This window comes from Achroia grisella, unplaced genomic scaffold, assembly GCF_030625045.1.
Source record: "Achroia grisella isolate CSIRO2021 unplaced genomic scaffold, CSIRO_AGI_Agris_v1 utg241, whole genome shotgun sequence".
NCBI classification, from domain to species: Eukaryota; Metazoa; Arthropoda; class Insecta; order Lepidoptera; family Pyralidae; genus Achroia; species Achroia grisella.
In genome coordinates, this window is record NW_026712734.1 from 4,423,857 (window position 1) to 4,444,601 (window position 20,745).

General features: G+C 33.7%; 1 protein-coding gene across 1 annotated transcript in view; it reads left to right on the plus strand.

The window, feature by feature from the left end:
- The first annotated feature begins 7,883 nt into the window (after positions 1–7,883).
- Positions 7,884–20,745, plus strand: part of LOC131842689 (chloride channel protein 2) — an 84,427-nt gene continuing 71,565 nt past the window's right edge. The window contains exon 1 of the mRNA XM_059191266.1: positions 7,884–8,203. Within this exon, the coding sequence (XP_059047249.1) occupies positions 8,135–8,203 (69 nt within the window). The 5' untranslated portion in view covers positions 7,884–8,134. The remainder of the gene's footprint in view (positions 8,204–20,745) is intronic.

Here is a 20,745-nt window from a genome sequence, read left to right on the forward strand (position 1 = left end):
GTACCTGCAGAGGCAAAAAGTACCTATTGAATTACATTATCAGAGCACTATAATTCTGTTAACTACGCAGTTTGTCTTAGAGGGATATTAGATTATTGTTATTGAATTTAAATAATGATTTTTCCATATTGAAGTTACAAAAATAGAATAAAAATTTGATAATAAAAACAAAAATGCCCTATTTCTCCATATTGCAGACACATACATAGGTATCTTATTAATATTACATGGATGTTTGTTACTTTATTTTATACTATGTGAAGATTTTGAATGCTATATTCATTATTTTAAGAATAAATTACGATTAAATGTATCATCATAGTGTTTTATCTTAATTATTTAAACACATTTATAAATGCATTATAATAATGAGAGTGGACTGTACTTGCGACCCCATTAGATTTCTGCTTTGCTTTGATAACTCTCTTTGATTGCTTTGGAAAAGCGCCAATGCAATGAGGTCGCCGCGCCGGCACGGGCCGTTCAGTCTAAACCTAAAGCGAGCTCACTGTATTTACTAACATCACGCGCAATAGCGGATCCAGGGGGGGGGTCATGGGGTCATGACCCCCCCCTGAGCCCAGGTGGACCACTAATTGAACATAATGATTTTATTTATACATTTTGTCACCGTACAGATTTTATGTAACTACATACCCTCAATATTTAATTAATTATATTTATATAATTCCTCTCTGGATGTCTTCAAGAGAAGATGGTAGTATGTACAAGTTATTATGTGTTATGTTTTTCAAGTGTACAATAAAGAATAAATTTTTAAGTACAGCACTTACGTACGTTAAAATACCTACTTTTTATTGTATCTATTGTTATCAAATTATAAGTTCTTGACTTGACTACGATTATGTGACCCCTTCCTGGTGCCAAAGCTGGATCCGCTCTTGATCACGCGGCAACACCGTTGCCTGGTTATGACACAAACAGGTAAAATAACTATACAGTCATTGGAGACCGAATCCTTTACTTAATAAAATAGTAATATACTATTGTAAATATCTCTCTTAAGGGAGAAACGGGAATTGGTAGTAATGTAGACTGATAATCTTATTGCTAGCAATGTACCATGTTAGGTTGACCTCCACGCGGTTCCCTCTGGAAACCATCGTGGTTGGATATGAGATGATAAGATGAGTACGGTTAGGTCAGTTACAACATGGTAAATTCACCAAAAACGTTACTAATAATCCCCATGCAAAAACTATTTATGGCTACTAGACAACTAATGGATAGGGTACTGGCACTAGTAGTCGGCCCCGCACCAGTACTCAGCCTTTTTCGGTTTAAAACCAATAGGAATAGCGCTATAACAGAAAATAACTAATCAAATTATTTTAAATAGCTTCTATGACTTCTCATTGCTAGAATTAAATCCAAACATAGTAGCTACGTGGCTGCGAAGTACATTAAATATGAATCTATTTCGATGTCATCGGCTGACGAGGCGACATGCGGCGTGCGCGCCATTTTTTTATTAGTGAGAAGCGTTCACAGAAATAGTAATTTATTTCATTATTTTGTTAATTTTAGGCCACTTTGTATTAAAATTTACATTAATTAAGACTTTTGGCATTGAAATCAATGAAAAGTATCATGTTTTTCTTAAGAATTATTAAATAATGAAGTGGCCGACTACTGGGTACCATTTTTATATACATTATCCAGTACTCAACCACCCCTGGCTGACTACTGGTTTTAACGCTGTTTGTCAAAAACCCAATAGTCGGCCACTTAAATAGTTAGAGTTTGTTACATGGCTGAGTACTGGTGACAGTAGATCCAGTGTTCAACCGTCCATATTTAAATTGTTTTTTATATAGTTTTTTATACAAAAAAAGAAAAAAAGCAGCTCGAGATTCTACCAAAAGTAAAGTGAAGGAGACTACAAAGAAGAAAAATTATGATTATGATAAGGAATTGAGCATAAAATGCACAAAGACAGGCTGTGATTTAGTGGAAAACAAAACAAAATAAAATTAAAATTCTCAGTAATATACTTCTATATCCTGAAACTCCTGACACAGAAACCTGTAAGGAAGATAAGCTCCTAAAAAAATTGTTAATCGGCGACTTTTAGAAAGAAGAAGAAGAACTTGAAATCTTTTTAAATACTGATGTTACTAAAGAAGTTTCCGACTGATTTAAATATAAGTTAGATAGGTATTTGATTGTTGTGATTGTTAGGGCACAGTTAAGTCCTTTTAGGTTCTATGACCGGACTAATTGTTTATTAATGTTCTTAATCTTTAAGCTTGAAACTATTGATCTTAAGAGAGGCTGACCACTGGTGGCAATATGGCTGAGTACTAGTTTTTGGCGGCTGAGCACTGGTGAAAAGTGCCTTATTTTGTTAAAAAGTATTTTTCACTTTATTAAAGGATAAATTTGTAATTTTTGTTAATTTTGTAACAAAGTTTAATAAATGAGTAAGTTAAATTATACAAAAGACTTTCAATTTACTCTTTCTAATATTTTCTTATATAAGTTTGAACCCAGACTTACCACTAAAAGGCTGACTACTGGTGCCAGTACCCTAATATATATTGTAAAATGCATACAGAATTATACATAGACATCACCCAGACCGACACAAACAATTATACTCATGAATACAAATGTATCATCGGAAGTAAGGTGGTATGCTAAACCGCTACCACCGAGAAGCTTGAATGTATCTTTCAAACAGTGAAGGAATTACCCAATTCAGTACTGTGTTTCCATAATTTACATTTTTTATAAATATACTCTCTGTATGTACTTACAATATCCATAGAGTAGATAAGTTGACAAATTCGTGTACCTTTCATCATATATATTGGACAATGTAATAACTCCTTTATACGCGAAATTACTTTTTTCTCGTTAGAGTAACTAATCGTCGAAGCATGAACGTGTACTTAAACCCTATGCAGATTGGCGACTTTTAATCTACCGGGAAACGACGTTTTCGCAACTGTATCGAATTTTATTGATTGTTTTGCCACATTCAGTAATTGCATTCATGGTGATTTGTGATTTAGGAACCGTATCATGTGCATACTCGTATGTGCGTGGAATTGCTAACGATTGAGCAACTAAAAATTACTGTTTCTGTTGATGGTAAATAGATATAATATAAAAAAGAGTTTATTGTATATAAGAAATAATTAGACTATTGTAAAAGCCGTAGGATTTGTAAAACTGAACCACTAATTAAATAACTGAATATACGATAAAAAAACCTTCATACAAACTACACTACCGTACTATAAACAATTCAAATGATCAAAATTTATTTTTAATTACCACTGTTTTATGAGTATTCTAACTGATTTTTAACTTAGTAAACCCTTTTTTGTGCACTTTTGGAATTGGAATCTTTGAAACAATTTGAATGTCAGACAAGCTGACGACCTACCTGATGGTAAACCGTAATCGTCGCCTTTGTAACTGCGGTCAACGAAACTTTGAAAACTTTTGATAATTAAGTCGCAGTATAAAATTGACTTATGGTTTACCATCACAATGAGAACACATCATTAATACTCTGATCTCTATATCTTGTTTATGGAAAAGTCTGTGGTTGATTGAGACTACTTTATTGCTTTGCTTATTGTGTGAGAATTTGTTAAAGAGAAATAATGATTTCTAGAGAATACTACTTCTTTTCCAATTCATCATAAAAACTTCTTTCGCTATATAATCACATAAAAATACCTACTTAATCGTTGCCTAATTGTCTATAAATCATCTTGTTTATAGGTAGTTAATGTTGATTATTAGGTATATTGTGATTGACACTAATATCACAGAATCAATCACTAGAGCGTGAGGCTAGAAATGACGTGTAAAAAGGTAACACGTGTGTGGGAACTTCAACAAAAATAATTGTTAAAAAATTTATTTCATTATTTTTAAACAGAACACTGTGTTCTCATGGTTATGATCGTCTTTTGTTTCTATTCTCTACTTCTGTTACATCACAGATTTTTTGAAATTATTATAAAAATATATAATTTTATTTTGGTGTTTTCTTTTACTAATTGGTTATCACGATCACATCCACGCACCTCGTTGAGATCATGAAAAATGTACATATTTGATCTATTGTTTAGATATACACAGCCAGCACCATTGAGCGACTAAATTACCTATAACCGCGACTAAAAGTGGCGCGTATGCATGGTACCTTAATGGTGCGGTCAAGTTCAAGGCTTTTTTCTATAAAATAGACGATGCGGAGATAGTTACGAAAATGTTTGTGAGGTACGTTTAGAACTGACCTTGAATACTACCAGGAGGTTAACACTCGCTGGCTGCAGGGGCATTATGTAACTCAGTAGATAGATGAATAAATTGTTTATTTCAATCTTTGATACAGGTGATGACCAAACGGGGACCGATGTTACGACACCGGGTTACGACATCGGGTTACGTCTGAGGGCACCACCAGATTGCCCTTAGACTAAAGTCGTATCCGTCAGGCGGGAGTTGGCCTTCAGCCGCTCCATAAGTCCTTCCGCGGGTTTGGAGTGCGGTGAAGCTGTAAAGCCAAATGCCAAATGATAACCGACAGCTACTCTGCTCTCGCCTGAAATTCAGGCTTAACAAATGCTTACCGACTATGATCAATTTGTTATTTTTTGTTATTTTTTTTATAATTGTCTAGTAACAACTAGAACCTATCATCACATAATGGTTTTGAAAATTATTTTTGCCTTGTTTGTTTGTTTTGAAGGTAGGTTATCCCCATATATAAAGAGTCATGTTCAAAAATGGCTTTGTCCATTCAAACAAAATAGTGCTTTATGGTCATATGGGCCCCATTATCCTAATGTGCCCAGGACCTCTATTAGGTGAAAGAAGGCCCTGATTTTAGTATTAAATGGCAACACATGAGTGGTATCACGAGCGTCACATGATAACGAGATGTCTGTAGTCCTGTTTATAAACTACGGTTGCTATTTGACGTTAGCAATTATAAAAAAAAATCAATCAATCAATTTTTCTTTGATACAGGCCACTAGCAGCAGTTATTTAAAAAAGGAACACGCAAGTTTTTGCTCGTTCTTCTTGTGATGAGTCTGCGTTGCGAATGAGTCATCATTATCTCAGCCAGGAAGACGTCCACTGCTGAACAAAGGCCTCCCCGGTCCCTGCGCTGCTCGCATCCAATGCCTTCCAGCGATCTTGACCAGATCATCGGTCCACCTTGCTGGAGGTCTTCCCACGCTGCGTCTTCCGGTCCGCGGTCGCTACTCGAGGACTTTACTGCCTCAACGGCCATCTGTCCTACGAACTATGCCCTGCCCATTGCCACTTCAGTTTTGCAATTCTTCGGGCTATGTCAGTCACTCTTCTGCGGATCTCCTCATTTCTGATTCGATCACGCAGAGAAACTCCGAGCATAGCCCTATTCGATGCGAGCATAGATCCAAATGAGTGGTAGGTTAAAAAAAAAACTATTTAAAAGTGCTTTATTTGAGTAAAGATTATTTCTATCTTTATTTCTTGCGGAATTCTCAATCAGAAATCTAGATACTAGACTATTTATAGCCTCTGCATTATATGACCATTCAAAAGTGCTTGTATTAAGTTTATTTGAATAACGATTATTTCTATTTCTATTGGATATTTCATGGCGGATATATTTAAACAAAAGCAGTGATTACTGTCCACAATTGCATGACTAATCCGAACAATACATTCAAACAGCATCTACATATGAATGGATTGAATATCTCTTGTTTTAATATTTAAAATAACGCTCTTATGAAGGGTTTTTTTTTTTTTTTAGGGTTGATAATGGAATGGTGCACCCGCCTGCGCTAACGGTTTACGCTGGCGGGGCACCAGTGGAGGATGATAGGATGAGCATGAGGTCAGGTCAGTTAGCCCATCGTGCAAATTCACCAGGAATTTAACACGATGGTTTCCAGGGGGAACCGCGTGGAGGTCGACCTGACATGATACATTGCTAGCAATGGGGTTATCAATCCACATTACTAACAATCCCCTTCCCCCCCTCTTATGAAGGGTACAGATTTGGTTCTTATTTGTATTTTTTTTAATGGATAAAAATGGCATCATGCACTGTGTAGTAACGGCTTACACTGGTGGGGCACCAGTGCAGGATGTTAGGATGAGGATGAGATCAGGTCAATTGCCCACCGTGAGAAATTCACCAGGAACTTATCGCGATGCTTTCCAGGAGGAACCATGTGGAGGTCAACGTGACATGGTACCTTCCTAGTAATGGGGTCATCAATCCACATTACTAACAATCCTCTTATTTGTATTGGATTGGAGTAAAATATATTAATTGTATTTTATTTAAAAAAATCCCTACGATTTAAGTATCGGTCCCTATTAATTGTTGCAAACACTATGCACATTTTTATACATAACTAACTATTAAAAATAGGGGTGATAGTAGAAGGATGAAAATGTAGGGTTGTATGTATTTTTAATGCCGAATATATTTGAGATATACTTTTTTTTCTTTTGGTGGCTTAGGCATAAAGTGCATTTGCCAAATGCAAAGTGTAGAAAAGAAACGTGATTTTAGTATGTAACAGTACTGTTATCATATCATAGAAAAGAATATAAAAACGTGACTATGGTAAGTCTCGTAGGTGTAATATTTTTTCTATGGTTGCCTATTATTTTTTTTCAAGGCGCATTCTGTATAATTAGTAGCTATTATAATTATGATTTCGTAATTACTTGCCTATTGACTTGACTACGTATGCTGTCTAAATGTTTTTTGTGATGAAACGAATCATATGAAAAAAATCTACAATAATATCTATACAATCCATACTATTATAAAATCGAAAGTCTGTCTGTTTATGTTTATCACATATTCACGACTAAATGGATCTTAAAGAAACATTTTAGGCGAAGTCGGATTGAATCACTACCTTTATCTCGAAAAAGAAAACAGTAGACTAAGTAAAGAACTAGTCACTGAAATAAAGGTACTATCTTCTTAACAGAATTGTTGTAAGTATAACATTACGTTTGTTAGTTATATATACAAAATTAGGGTATATTACAAGTACAATAGATCTATGCAGATCACAGAGTTACAGATCTTAACACCAGCCAGTAGCTCAAAACTCTCAATAAAAAAATAGGGTATATCAATCTGAAAGTCTGGTAAAGCACTCATGAAACTGATGTACCAAATCAGGTTACTAGATTATTACCAAGCATATGGTCTGTCGGATGATACGCGAAAATTTCCGACACTCATTAGGACCCTTGTTTCGTGTAAACGTTTTGTTAAAATTGCGTATATAACCTTTCAAACTTGAACAATATAGCAATATAACATAAGGTCACGGGGGTGACCTTTCAAACAAACTTTCCACAATCTCCCCGAAGATCAAATGCAGTAGGATGGACTAACATTTATATCCAGTAAGTATCTAATAATATTCAGAACACTACCAGACTGCAAATAGTTATGTCAGTCTATTCCTTATCTCTTCCTACCTGTACTTAAATAAATCATAATTATCAGTACACAACGGAACGATGATAAAAAAATACAACCAACTTTCTGTTTTAGTTGCGTTCAGAACATTTTACTTACACACGTATTCGTTTAAATATATATAAGTGAACGCTACAAATAAGAAATAAGAGATAAACTAACAAAAAATCAATAAGTTTTATTGCTGTTGTAATGATAATTAAATAGTAATTATAGGTTGTTTGATGGAAATAAAAAAAGGATTATATTCAAGTTCATGGACGTAGAACGAGTTTGAACGTAAACGACTCAGTGTCCCGTACTAGCTGTCACCTTCTGTCAATATGTTCCGAAGTCCAATTCGAAATGTCACGTCAGTCAGTCGGTCATTGCATGAACGACTATTTGAACGTGTGTAAATATATCCGGCGGTATACGAGCAATTTGCATGAAATCGCGTTTATTCAATTGCATATTATTTTATTACAGTCGTTGGGTCCATTTATGAGCAACGGGGATATGTGTGACCACGACAGGACACAGTGATCATTGTCTTTTATTTTAAAAAAAGTTGGCCCGCGCGCAATCTTTGTGAATTGTTTTGATTAAATTTTGTTTTGTTTTCTGTGTTGACGCGGAGAAATTGTTGCGTCTAAGATGAAGGATGTGCAGGGAAAAGAAGAAACATCTGACGATGAGTCCGGTTTGGGATACCAGAATACATTGGTGAGTGTTTGCAATTTCTTCGCACACTTTCATTCTTCTAGAAAATTTCGCTACGGTGCAGACAGGGTACCGGTTTCCTTGTTTTCCGTTACCCGGTCATGTAACTCTTGTGTGCTAACGATTTGTTTGTATAGTGATTGTGCACGTGATTTAATTTAATGAAATTAATTGTCTATGCAAATAAGTAAATAATTTGTCAACTTATTTAATATTCTAAGTATAGGAACCCATATGGAATATGGTATGAATATACCATATTCCTTATGGGGTAGCCATAGAGTATACTAATGATATTCAATTATATTTCTCTAATAGAGTAATTATTATATACCTGTATAATAATTTAATAAAAATAATAAAATTTGACATATACCTGAAAAAAAATTGTGTGCAAGAAAAAATTGGCTGGATGGGCTTAGACTCTTTGCTTTTCTTATAGGGATAAATAAAAGAAAACTAAACTTATTTATCATATATTTTTAGTATCAGTTTATAATTCAATTTATAATTATGTAACAGATTTATAATTCACATAGTAATAATATTAATAATTGTGTAAATAAATTAAAATGACAATGCTGGTTGCAAGTAGTAATGCTTACCTACATTATATTTGTTATTTATTACATACAGACTTCTATAAGACATGTAATCTGTCTAATCTTGTAGATTAGGATATTACTTTGTTTGTTTGTTAAGTCACACCAATTCAGCAGTTATTTGTTTGTTTCATTAATCAATTTAATGCTAATTAATTTGAAAATAAACATATTATGATTATAAAAAATAATAGAAAACTGATACTAGTAATTAACAATAACTGAGAACAATTCATACAGTGACATCTAGTCACAAACATAACAGAGGTTGTAGAAAAATAAATAAGAATAACATAATAAAATGTATCACTAACATTAGTATACAAGATTTTTGTTAGCAAATTCAGAAAGTTCCTATTGGAATTGGTATTTTTTTAAGAAGAAACCAAATACATATATTCTTTGAAAATTTCTTACCTATTCCAATAAGAAAGTATATTTTGAATTCATTAATATTATACATCATTATTAAATAATGAAGGAATTAAATTAAAATACCAGCAAATATTATATTAAATATCTTAAATAATAATATTTTATGAAAATGCCATTGCATTTTCATATAATATTATAATTTACCATTGTAAATTAATAGTATTTATTGTATATTATGTACTTGAAATGGTAAGCTAGGTAACGGCACTGATGTTAAGTGGTAACTGTTGACTATACATAAATACAATGGATGTTACTTTACCATGTGACCCCCGTAATACCACTCATGCATTGCCAATCCAGACGACAATGATATTAGGCGTGTTATCATGTAATTTTAGAGAATAATTGCAAAATAAAACTAAAAAGCAAAAATAAACTTAAATATAAGAACTTTTGAATGTTCTTACATATATTTTTTAATCTACTGCTTATTCTGCAAACTTCTTGGTGGCTGGGTGACAAATATTCTTTGCTTATAATATTGAGTCTACATCTGGAAAAATCTTTTACTATTCTCATTAATGTAGTCCAAATTTGGTTCTTATGGTGATGATGATGATCAAATACTGTATATTCTCTGCAAGCATATCTGAAATTTATATCTTTTATTTTCGTTAATTTGAATCAAATGTGGCAGTATTATCTTAAAGGAGTAACTTTAATTTCAAAATAAGGAGAAAGAAGGCTTTTTGTCACCAGTTTCCATTTTATTATCCTCTCTTTTGTATTCAGTAGCTATAAGATATGTATATTGCATTATTACAGATCAATAGAAAAGTCTGAAGAAAAAATATATGCACAATAGTTATTTTTGGTTTTACATAAAATCTAAATCCTGTAGGAATAATGTCTGGATCGATTTTGAATACTTATTATCAATAACAATGAAAATATTAAAAAAAAAATCATTATAAAGTCTAATATAAATGCAAAATATTATAAGTCTGCTTGTATCTTATGAATAACATTACCCTCTTTAGCACTGACGCGCTGACTATGAAAACAAAGAATTTACTAGTTTAGTAAAGGCCATTAAAATATTTGGTAGGTATTTAAAAATAAATTTGTTATATAGGTCATTTATCAGTGCCGGTATTAGGCTGTGTTCACACCAAACGCAGTCAGTCGCCGACTACCGTATTTGAGATCGAAAATACTACTGCAAGGAGATACTTCCATATCATTCCAATATGCTAAGTTATTAAATTTTACACCTTTATACCCCGCGGCGGTTTTTTTTTTGTATAATTGATCTGTGCGTTCTGAAGTCCCAGTACCTGATTTAACCGTCACTCTGAGGCTCATATTTGTCAGTGTCCTAGTCATGAGATCCATAGTCGGGTACTGTTTATACGTTCGGTGTGAACGCAGCCTTATGTAATTAATTTTTATACAAGTAATATTGGAAAAAACCGGTCTGTATCTGCTTTGTATGTAATACTATTATTATAATGATAAAAAATGTTTATAAAAAAATACCTTTGGGTTTGCTTAAGATTTTTCAAAACAACATTTATGACGTCAACAATAAAATTTTGACCTTACATGCTGGCAGAACATTAGTGGAAGTAAATAAAAAAATGACATTTTTCAAAATTAGAAGCTAGAATTGCCTTATTTTATATAAGTCAATTAAATTAACCACGCCGTCTTAATCATTATATAAATACTTTTAAAATGATATATATTACTTCTATGTAAATTTTTGTTAAAACTTTAAAGGAAAATTAAAGAATATAATAATTTAAAAACTTTAATAGCTTGTCTTGTAATAATATACACTTTGAATACTGCCATTTTTCTATTTAACCGACGATATGAGTTATATATCAGACGATCTGTACCCGCAACTTCGTCCTCGAACTGCGAACTTTATTTTTCTAAAGTTAAAGACATTTTCTAAAATAAAAGTAGCCTAAGTTACTCTTTATTACATCAGCTTCAAGCCAATAAAAGTCCCGTCAAAATCGGTTCAGCCATTTCAGAGAATAACCGGAACAAACAGACAGATAGACAAAAATGCAATTTTGGTGTATGTACCGTATTTACATTCATATGAATGTATTAAAAATATTATATGGTTATTTCAATATTACAAACCGACACTCCAATTTTATATATGTGTACATATGTTAGTACATACAAAACATACGCAAACAGTACATATTGTAACAAAAAAAAACACTGAGTTTTTGCCAGTTCTTCTCAACTGAATTGTGCAGCCGGAAAATGGAGCTGCATCGGCTTGTGACCAATTCTAAACCTTGCCTTTGTAGTCTACCGCCGCGTCTTCTGTTCTCTTCTCGTAGTTCTTCCTATTAATTAATATTTAAGTAACAATATTAACAAATTCTTCTACAGCCAATATCCCGTGACTCTTATTATCATCATGACATAGTATAAAATAAAGTCGCTGTTGCTATGTATGCTTATAAACACCTATCATGTTTTTAGCTAAGAAATAGAAATAGAAATAATCTTTATTCAAATAAACTCATTACAAGCACTTTTGAATAGTCATATTTTGATTCTACCGCTCATTCGGAATGCAGATTCATCACAAGAAGAATGAGCAAGAAACTTGTGTGTTGCTCTTTTTAATAGATGTTTTTTTTATATAAATAATTACAGTGTAACAAGTAAGAGGTATGCGACAATCAACATAGAAATCGCTACGCACTCATTATTAGTGTCAGATAATATTGTCAGTGCTATGTATTTAAAATTTTTCTACAAAAACATTATTATCGTTAACGAATTCTTCAGTTTTATAGTAAGCATTTTTGCAAAGGAAGTGTTTTATTTGACATTTAAATCTTTTTTCTGGCAGATTTATAACAGACTCTGGTATTTTATTGTAAAACCTTACGCAATTGCCATAAAACGAATTACTAACTTTAGCCAAACGACGTAAGCTAAGCAAGCTGTTTCAGCTGAAATAGCTGATATAGATGTACTCAGATCTTTTTCAATATTTATTATATACTAGCAATGGCCACGGTTTCACCCGCGTTAAATTTCAATCAAAAATATAGCCTATACGTTATTCTGATGCATAAGCTATGTTACTGTCAAGTTTCATCAAAATTCGTTCAGTAGTTTTTGCGTGAAAGAACAAAGATCCGTATTCACAAACTTTCGCGTTTACTATATTACTGATTACCGTCTTCGCACGGGTGTACATATATTATATAGTGTATATAAATCTTCCTCTAGAATCACTATATCTATGAAAAACAAACTGCGTTTAAAAATCTTTAAAACTACGCAACGGATTTTGATGCTGTTTTTTTAAATACATAGAGTGATTCTAGAGGAATGTTTATATGTATAATACATGTACACCCGTGCGAAGTCGGGGCGAGTAGCTAGTATGAAATAAAAATAAGAGATACGTCTAAATAACTGTACATGCAACTTAAAAAAGAAACTGATGTATATGTTATATATATAACTATGATGTAGGCACCGAATAGAAATCAAAAAGCCAAGCTAAACAGAGCTTGTATTGTGAGTACTAGATGTACTTAGACACACATTTTTCCTGTAAATACATATATAATGAACATAGGAAACATCCAGATCAATACAAACAAATTCTCATGAATACATATATCGCAAGTTCGACTTCTTACACGGTGCGAGGAATCGAACTTGCGGCCATAAACGGTGTGATAAATCTCTGGACCACCGAGGCTGTAAAATTATTATCTTATATTATATAATGTTGAACCATCAGCTAGAGCCACAAGGAAGATGGTTGGACATCTATTCGCTGACACCAGACAATTGGGATAAAGGTCACTCGGACGATTTGATAGTTTATCTAGAACGTTTATCAAAATTAATTCATTTCTGCAACCGAGTGGTGTAGTTCCATTGTCAAATAATTCAATGAATTCTATTTATTTTATTGAATTACTAGCTTTTGCCCGCGGCTTCGCTCGCGTTAATTTATCCTCTTAAGGGTGGAATTTATCAAAATCCTTTCATAGGGGATGCCAACGTCATAGTAGCTTTATGCATGCAAAGTCTCAGCCTGATCGGTTTAAAATTCACAAAGTTTCATACAAACTTTCATCCCCTATTTTATCCCTTTGGGGGTAGAATTAATCAAAATCCTTTCTTAGCGGATGCCTACGTCATAACATCTACTTGCATGTCAAATTTCAGCCCGATCCGTCCAGTGGTTTGGGCTGTGCGTTGATAGACCACTATGTCAGTCACCTCTGAGTTATATATATTTAGATATATACTGCAATTTAAAAGTCAGCTAAATCCAAATATAGGAATGTGCGGACTATTTATTTTATTCTAAAACTATTGTATGTATAAAACTGTTGTATCTATTGTATGGTTTGTTACTCTCACGCAAAAACTACTGAATTTAGAAACTACTTTTGATGAAACTTTACAGTAATATAGCTTATGAATCAGAATAACATATAGGCTATATTTCTTATTGAAATTTATCGTCGGTGAGTCCGTGGGCACAGCTACTTAGTTATAAAAAAATAAAAGCTTTTTACCACATAGGCCTTTAAATATTTTCATTCTGTCCTGTCCTTTGCTTTATGAGTCCATACTGGATCAACTATTTTCCTGATACCATCTTCTGATCTTATATTCTCTTTACCTCTAGTTCTTTTGCCGTCTCGTGGATACCATTCCTTTATTTATTTATTTTGCTAAAACTGGCTTGACTTATCATCTTATCATCCTCCATTGGTGCTTCGTCAGCGAAAATCGTTAGCGCAGGCAGGTGCACTATTCCATTATCATATATTTAAATAAAAATTATCTATATCTGATCTATTACAGTAATAAAAAGGTTTAATTAAAAAAATAATTATTACTATTCAAAAGTGCTTAAATACAAGTTTTATTGAATAAAGAATTTTCTACTTTATTATGTTACTAGCTATTCGCCTCGGCTTCGCTCGGGTGTACATGTATTATACATATAAATCTTCCTCTAGAATCACTCTATCTATTAAAAAAAAACCGCTTCAAAATCCGTTGCGTAGTTTTAAAGATTTCAGCATACATAGGGACGGACAGACAGCGACAGCTACATTATTTTATACTATGTAATGTTATAAGATACTAACTCGGGTATTATATATACCTGAGACCTATATCTACAGTAGTAGTTTAGGAACAGGTTACTTTTAAAATTTCATGCCTAACAAGGAAGTTTTCGGGCCTACGTCAAATATTATTGACATTGAACTGCAATATACTTATTTGTATCTTATCAATGTCGTTATCACCAAAATTGACTGTACGATAACATAAAGTCATGTGGTTTTATATCGCGGATTAGCTAGATTTAATCTGTTATCATAAAACTGTATACATATAACACCAGATAAAGCTATAAATTTCAAACGCTTGAAAGTGTTTAATTTTGATAGTGTTCTTCTATGGTACAGGACGGATGACGGCCTCGATGGTGTAGTGGTTTAGCACACCGCTTTACTTCCTATGGTTGCGGGTTCGATTCCTCGCACGATGCAAACATTTGTATATATATGATTGTATGTTTCGGCTTGGATGTTCTATTTAGTTATTTGAGCGACCAACAATACATACAATATGAGGTTACAATTATTATAACTTGCAAAAAGTTCAGGTATATAGTGTTAACTTAATTACTGGTTGCCACGGCATGCGTAAATGTTTACAGAAGTTTATATATGTATACATATTTTACTTTTTATTTTATTTATTCTAGTTTATATATATATGTATATACCGATTTTTTTTGTTTTTTTTTCTATGTATATTATGTATATATTTAAAAAATATATCTAAGTAATTATATCAGTTGTCTAGTACCCATAACACAAGCTCTGCTTACAATGGGACTAGATGGCGCTGTTTTAATTGTAAATTATAGGAATGGTAAACATGCTAACGGCTGGGGGTTGTAAGTAATGTGATCTGTTGACCCCATTGGTAGCAGTGTCTTAGGGATGATAATGGAATGGTGCACCACCCTGAGCTAACGATTAACGCTGGCGGAGTACCAGTGGAGTATGATAAGTGAGCCCGTCGTGGTAAATTCACCATGAATTTGTCACGATGGTCTCGAGGGGGAACCACGTAGAGGTCAAGCTGACATGGTACATTGATAGCAGTGGGGTTATTAGTTCACATTACTAACAGTCCCCCTTCCCCCTAGCTAGCAATGTATGGCACATTGTATGGTCAGGTTGATCACGCGGTGTCCCTAGAAACCAATTCCTGATGAATTTGTCACGATGGTCTAACTGATCTGACCTCATGTTCGTCTTATTATCCTCGACTCGTGCCCCGCCAGCGTAAACCGTTAGCGCAGGCGGGTGCACCATTCCATTATCATCAACTTAAAAAATATATGCAAATATAAAAAGAGCAACACACAAGTTTCTTGCTCATTCTTCTTGTGCTGCATTCCGAATGAGTGGTAGAATCAAAATATGACTATTCAAAAGTGCTTGTAATGAGTTTATTTGAATAAAGATTATTTCTATTTCTATTTCTATGAATCTTAGAATATTATGGATATTTGAAACCGCAGGAATTGAAATGAAATCATCGTTGTAGTAAAAAGGTTTTTACTACAACGATGAATTAGTAGATAAATTATTACCTGACCTTGGTGGTTTTGCGGTTTAGCACTTACTGTTAGTTGCGGTTTGAATCCCCGCAGAAATACTTTCGTAATCGTGATATGACTGCCTGTATTGGTCGGAGTTTTTGCTATAGTAGCTTATAGTAGATATATTAATGTAACGAACGAAGAAACGGCTCCTCACGTAATCCTGGAGTGCGTTGCTACACAACGAAAACAAATCCACGAAACAATGAGGTCGCTCCGTGAAGCCTGTGAAGATACCAGGAGGCTTCTGCGCTTTTGGGAGGAGGTTCGCTGGATACTCTAGTAGTCTCTACACGTACTCTAGTAGGCTCTACATGTACTCTAGTAGGCTCTACACGTACTCTAGTAGGCTCTACACGCGCAACGGCCGAGATGAGAAGATGATTGCGGAAGATAAAGTCCAACTTACATTTACCTTTTTAGTAGGTACCTATATCATAATCCGATAGTTGCATGTTTGATTTCTCGCACAATACAAACATTTGTACGCCTGAGTATTATTATATTAGTCTGGGTGTTTTCTATGTATGCATATTCTGTACAAAAATAATATTTTGGTACCTATTTTTATCAATCGTCTAGTACCCATAACAAAAGTTCTACTTAGCTCGGAACTAGATGGCGCTGTGTGAATCCTCAGTTTTTATTATTTTACAAAGGGACGGATAACTGAAATAATAATCATCTTTATTTGTCTCAAATAATAAACTCTTACATTTGCTTTCTTATAATAAAATTTATAAACAATAAACGAGACAAAACGGTCTTCAACTCAAGAGGGGGCAGTGGCCATCCATAATCCACCCATAGCAGAGATGCTATTCTGTATAGCCTTCATTAATAAATTAATATAATAAAACATCAACAACGACGATAGACCTTAAATTCTAAACTGTTCTCCATTAGTAGAGGACAGTTTTGAACTTAAGTTAGCAAAGTAAAGATAAAAATTTAACAATAACTTAACAAACTTACTTAAAACAATTTTTAAAAGAGCAACACACAAGTTTCTTGCTCATTCTTCTTCTGATGCCTCTGCGTTCCGAATGAGTGGTAGAATAAAAAAAATGTGACTATTCAAAAGTACTTCTTTTAAGTTTATTTGAGTAAAGATTATTTCTATTCTATTCTGTTCTACAAAATTACATTTTGATATTGATTGATATGAATACATGTCGATGCTTAGTATAGTACCTAGGATATATCGTATAATGTAAACCACTATTTCAACGGGCACGTGACATTCCCTGTGTGACATCTGTATGTGTGTGTTTATCATCAGATGATACAAAGCTTGTTTACCACTGTTGTATTATGAAAATAAATGATACGCTTCCATAACCAAATTAATATGATAAAAAATAATTAGCTAATGTCGTCGCTTCGTTATTATGTCAGCCCACCCATACTTCATAATCGCACTTGATTTAGAGTAGCGTGATTTACTATACGAATGAATTGCATTGACTTATTGTGTACTCATAATAGAGGAAACGCTGCAACATATGATGCGGCATAGTCGCCGCAATTGTCTCGATCAGTCGCTGCATGCGTTGTAATGTACTGTAAAGAAAATATCCGAATAGCTTAAGTAATATACTCGATTATTCGTTAAGCGCGTTATTGCAGACTATAAAGAAAATAAGCTATTAGCATAACATATGCCGTATTCATATATCTTTTATTTATTTATTTAATTCAGGCTACATTGCCCAATATTATACATACCTTATAGACTAACATACATAAGAAATAATAATAAAATGTGTAAATAAAATTGTCTATGGTCACGGTACTGACGACGGCAATCTGCCACGGTAGCGCCGATAGACCACCCCCTTCGGCCAGTAGTCTTCCATCATGAAGGTGGGCAGCATGTTGGTGGGGACCCGGGCCACGAACCTTTTATAATTTTATTCTCAAAAAACTTGTCTCAATAGGAAGCAGCCACTCAGTATTCAATCGGATGAAACATACATAATATATATAGCCAATGTGAAATTGTGATTTCTTTTCATATATGTATAATAAATAATTTTCGCAGATTGTCCTTCAATTTACGTACAAATTCACAAAATTCATACTTGCTTTTTAAATTAATACTCCAAATAGTGTACTGGTAATTTTCGCAGATTGTCCTTCAATTTACGTACAAACTCACAAAATTCATACTTGCTTTTTAAATTTATACTCCAAATACTGTACTAGTAATATAATTAGCTTACCTTGAGTTTAGAAAGTGAATATTTGTGTGCATACATATATATATATATATATATATTAGTAAAACCGATATTTACGCAAGCAAACATTCTGAAATAACATAATTCAATTCAATAAATGTTTCATACATTAGCGTATAACTAATGTGTACGACTAACTTTTGCTTTACTTAACATTTATCTGCTTTTCTGCGTATGTTCTATATTTGTATGCAGCGTCATCTCTACACGTAAATACGTAATGCCTCAATGGTAGATATATGGTTTATTATCAGCTATCTATTATATATTTCTGATATCCAATGCGACCTTTAATTCTTGCCAGTGTCAGGGCTTGTTTGTGGTTACTTGTTATATATTTTGTAATTAATTGTATCTGGTATTGTGTATATTCACATCTTAGTTCCACTCGGTAGGTATATTGACGACCTCGGTGGTCTAGCGGTCTAGCACACAGCTTTACGACCGATGGTCGCGGGTTCGATTCCTCGCACGGCACAAACATTTGTATTCATGAGTATGATTGTTTGTATCGGTCTGGGTGTTTCTATGTATAATATGTATGTATTTACAAAAAAATATCTATGTATATGTATCAGTTGTCTGGTACTCATAACACAAGCTTTAGCTAGCTTAACTTGGGTCTACGTGGCGCTGTGTGAATTGTTCTGAGATTATTATTATTAAAGTTCCGATCTATGGGGTCAAGCAATGAGCAGTGCGGTCATTTCTTGGATGGGTGATCACTGATCAGTTACAATTTGAAATTTCGTTTTTAGCTGTCTATCAGCTTGGTAAAATTTTGGATAAGGATAAGGCTTTAAAAATATAGGATATAACATCTTAGGCCTCCAGAATAGCAATGCATGAGTGGTATCACGGGCGTCACAGGATAATGTAGTAATAGTGAAGTACATGTATATAGGCAAGGTTAATAATTACTGAAACGACTTGACCGATTTTTATGAAATTTTATATACATGTCAGCAATTCTGAGAATCGGCTACTATCTATCTGTCCTCTTAAATCACTCTATCTATTTAAAAAAAACCTATTCAAAATCCGTTGCGTAGTTTTAAAGATTTAAGCATATATAGGGACTAACAGACAGCGACAGCGACTTTATTTTGTACTATGTAATGATATACCTGATTTGTAGTCAATAAGACTTCTGCTCTTAAACAGAGTAGTTCAGTCGGTCGTCAGAACACAAGCAGGGCGGAACTCTTTAAATAATAAGATCACATAACAGACTTAGTGGATAGGAAGTAAGTGTTTAAGTGAAGTAGGTCGCCGTTCATGCAGCGGCCACAGCTGCGCTTGCAAAATGATCGTTCTACTTGTAAATGCATTTTTGTATAATGTAATTTAGATTTTCGACTGAATTGTGAGCACATTTGTTTTTTTTATTAGGGGCTTTGAGCTATTGTATACTGTAACTACCATATAGTAATTTTAAGTAGCTGTGACGTGGTCGAGTGGAATGCTTCATGCTCACTAAAATGTCCAGACATGTGTCGGCGTGGTGGGCCTGGTCATTGGGCTCACCAAAATATGGTCGAGCGCAGTGAAGGCTGGCTTATCCGTCATATTCATGAACGAGTGCTGCTTGTAGGGACTGGTCTGCTCTTATCACTACGACTGATTTAATCTTATTAAGTTTTTTTATTTGACTCTAATAAAATAGTGCTGGTTGGTAGTTTATATTCAAACGTTTCGACTTGAAAATGTGAACTTACAAGGATTATTTAAATGAGCAACACACAAGTTTCTTGTTCATTCTTCTTGTGATGAGACAGCTTTTCGAATGAGCGGTAGACTAAAAAAAATTTTTGACTATTTAAAAGTGCTTATATTAAGTTTATTTGAATAAATGATTTTCTGTTCTATTCTATTCTATTGTCAGATGCACCTATAGCACTGCGACCTGTATAGATCTATTGTGCTCGCCCTTATTCAAAGATCGCTACCTAGACCCGTCAGGGACAAGAACTGAAGGATATTCTTAGGAGCGATGGTTTTTATCTCCTCAGGATAGAGTGTAAACTTTCCAAATGAGATATTTCGTTTATGCATGAGAGGGCTACAACCACATAGAATGTCTAGTGGCGTTTCCTCTTCTGCTTGGCAAAATCTGTAAATTGATGTTACGCTAAGGCCTAATTTCGCCATGTGCTTATTCAGCTTGCAGTGTCTAGTGAGGTCCCTAGTCATGATGCCATATATTGTAAGCACATAATAGGACAATAGTAATTGCTAGTGCTCGCCAAGTAGCCAAAATTCGGCCATAATCGTCATATTATTATTAACGTGAAAGTTTGTGAGTATGGATGGATGTTTGTAACTCTTATACAAAAACTACTGAACGGATTTTGATGAAACTTTACAGTAACATAGCTTATACATCGGAATAACACAGGCTATAATTTAAAAAGTTATTATGTAAATTGTGTGATATTACTTTTCTACTATATACTTCGTCTGCATCACATTTATCATTATGATAAGTGTGATGCAGACGAAGTCGCGCGAGTCAACTAGTCAAAAATACAAGAAGATCTTTAAAAACAAGAATAAAAAATTATTAGAAAAGTATATGTGTTTATGTCACATACATTTTAGTGTGTGTAATATTGT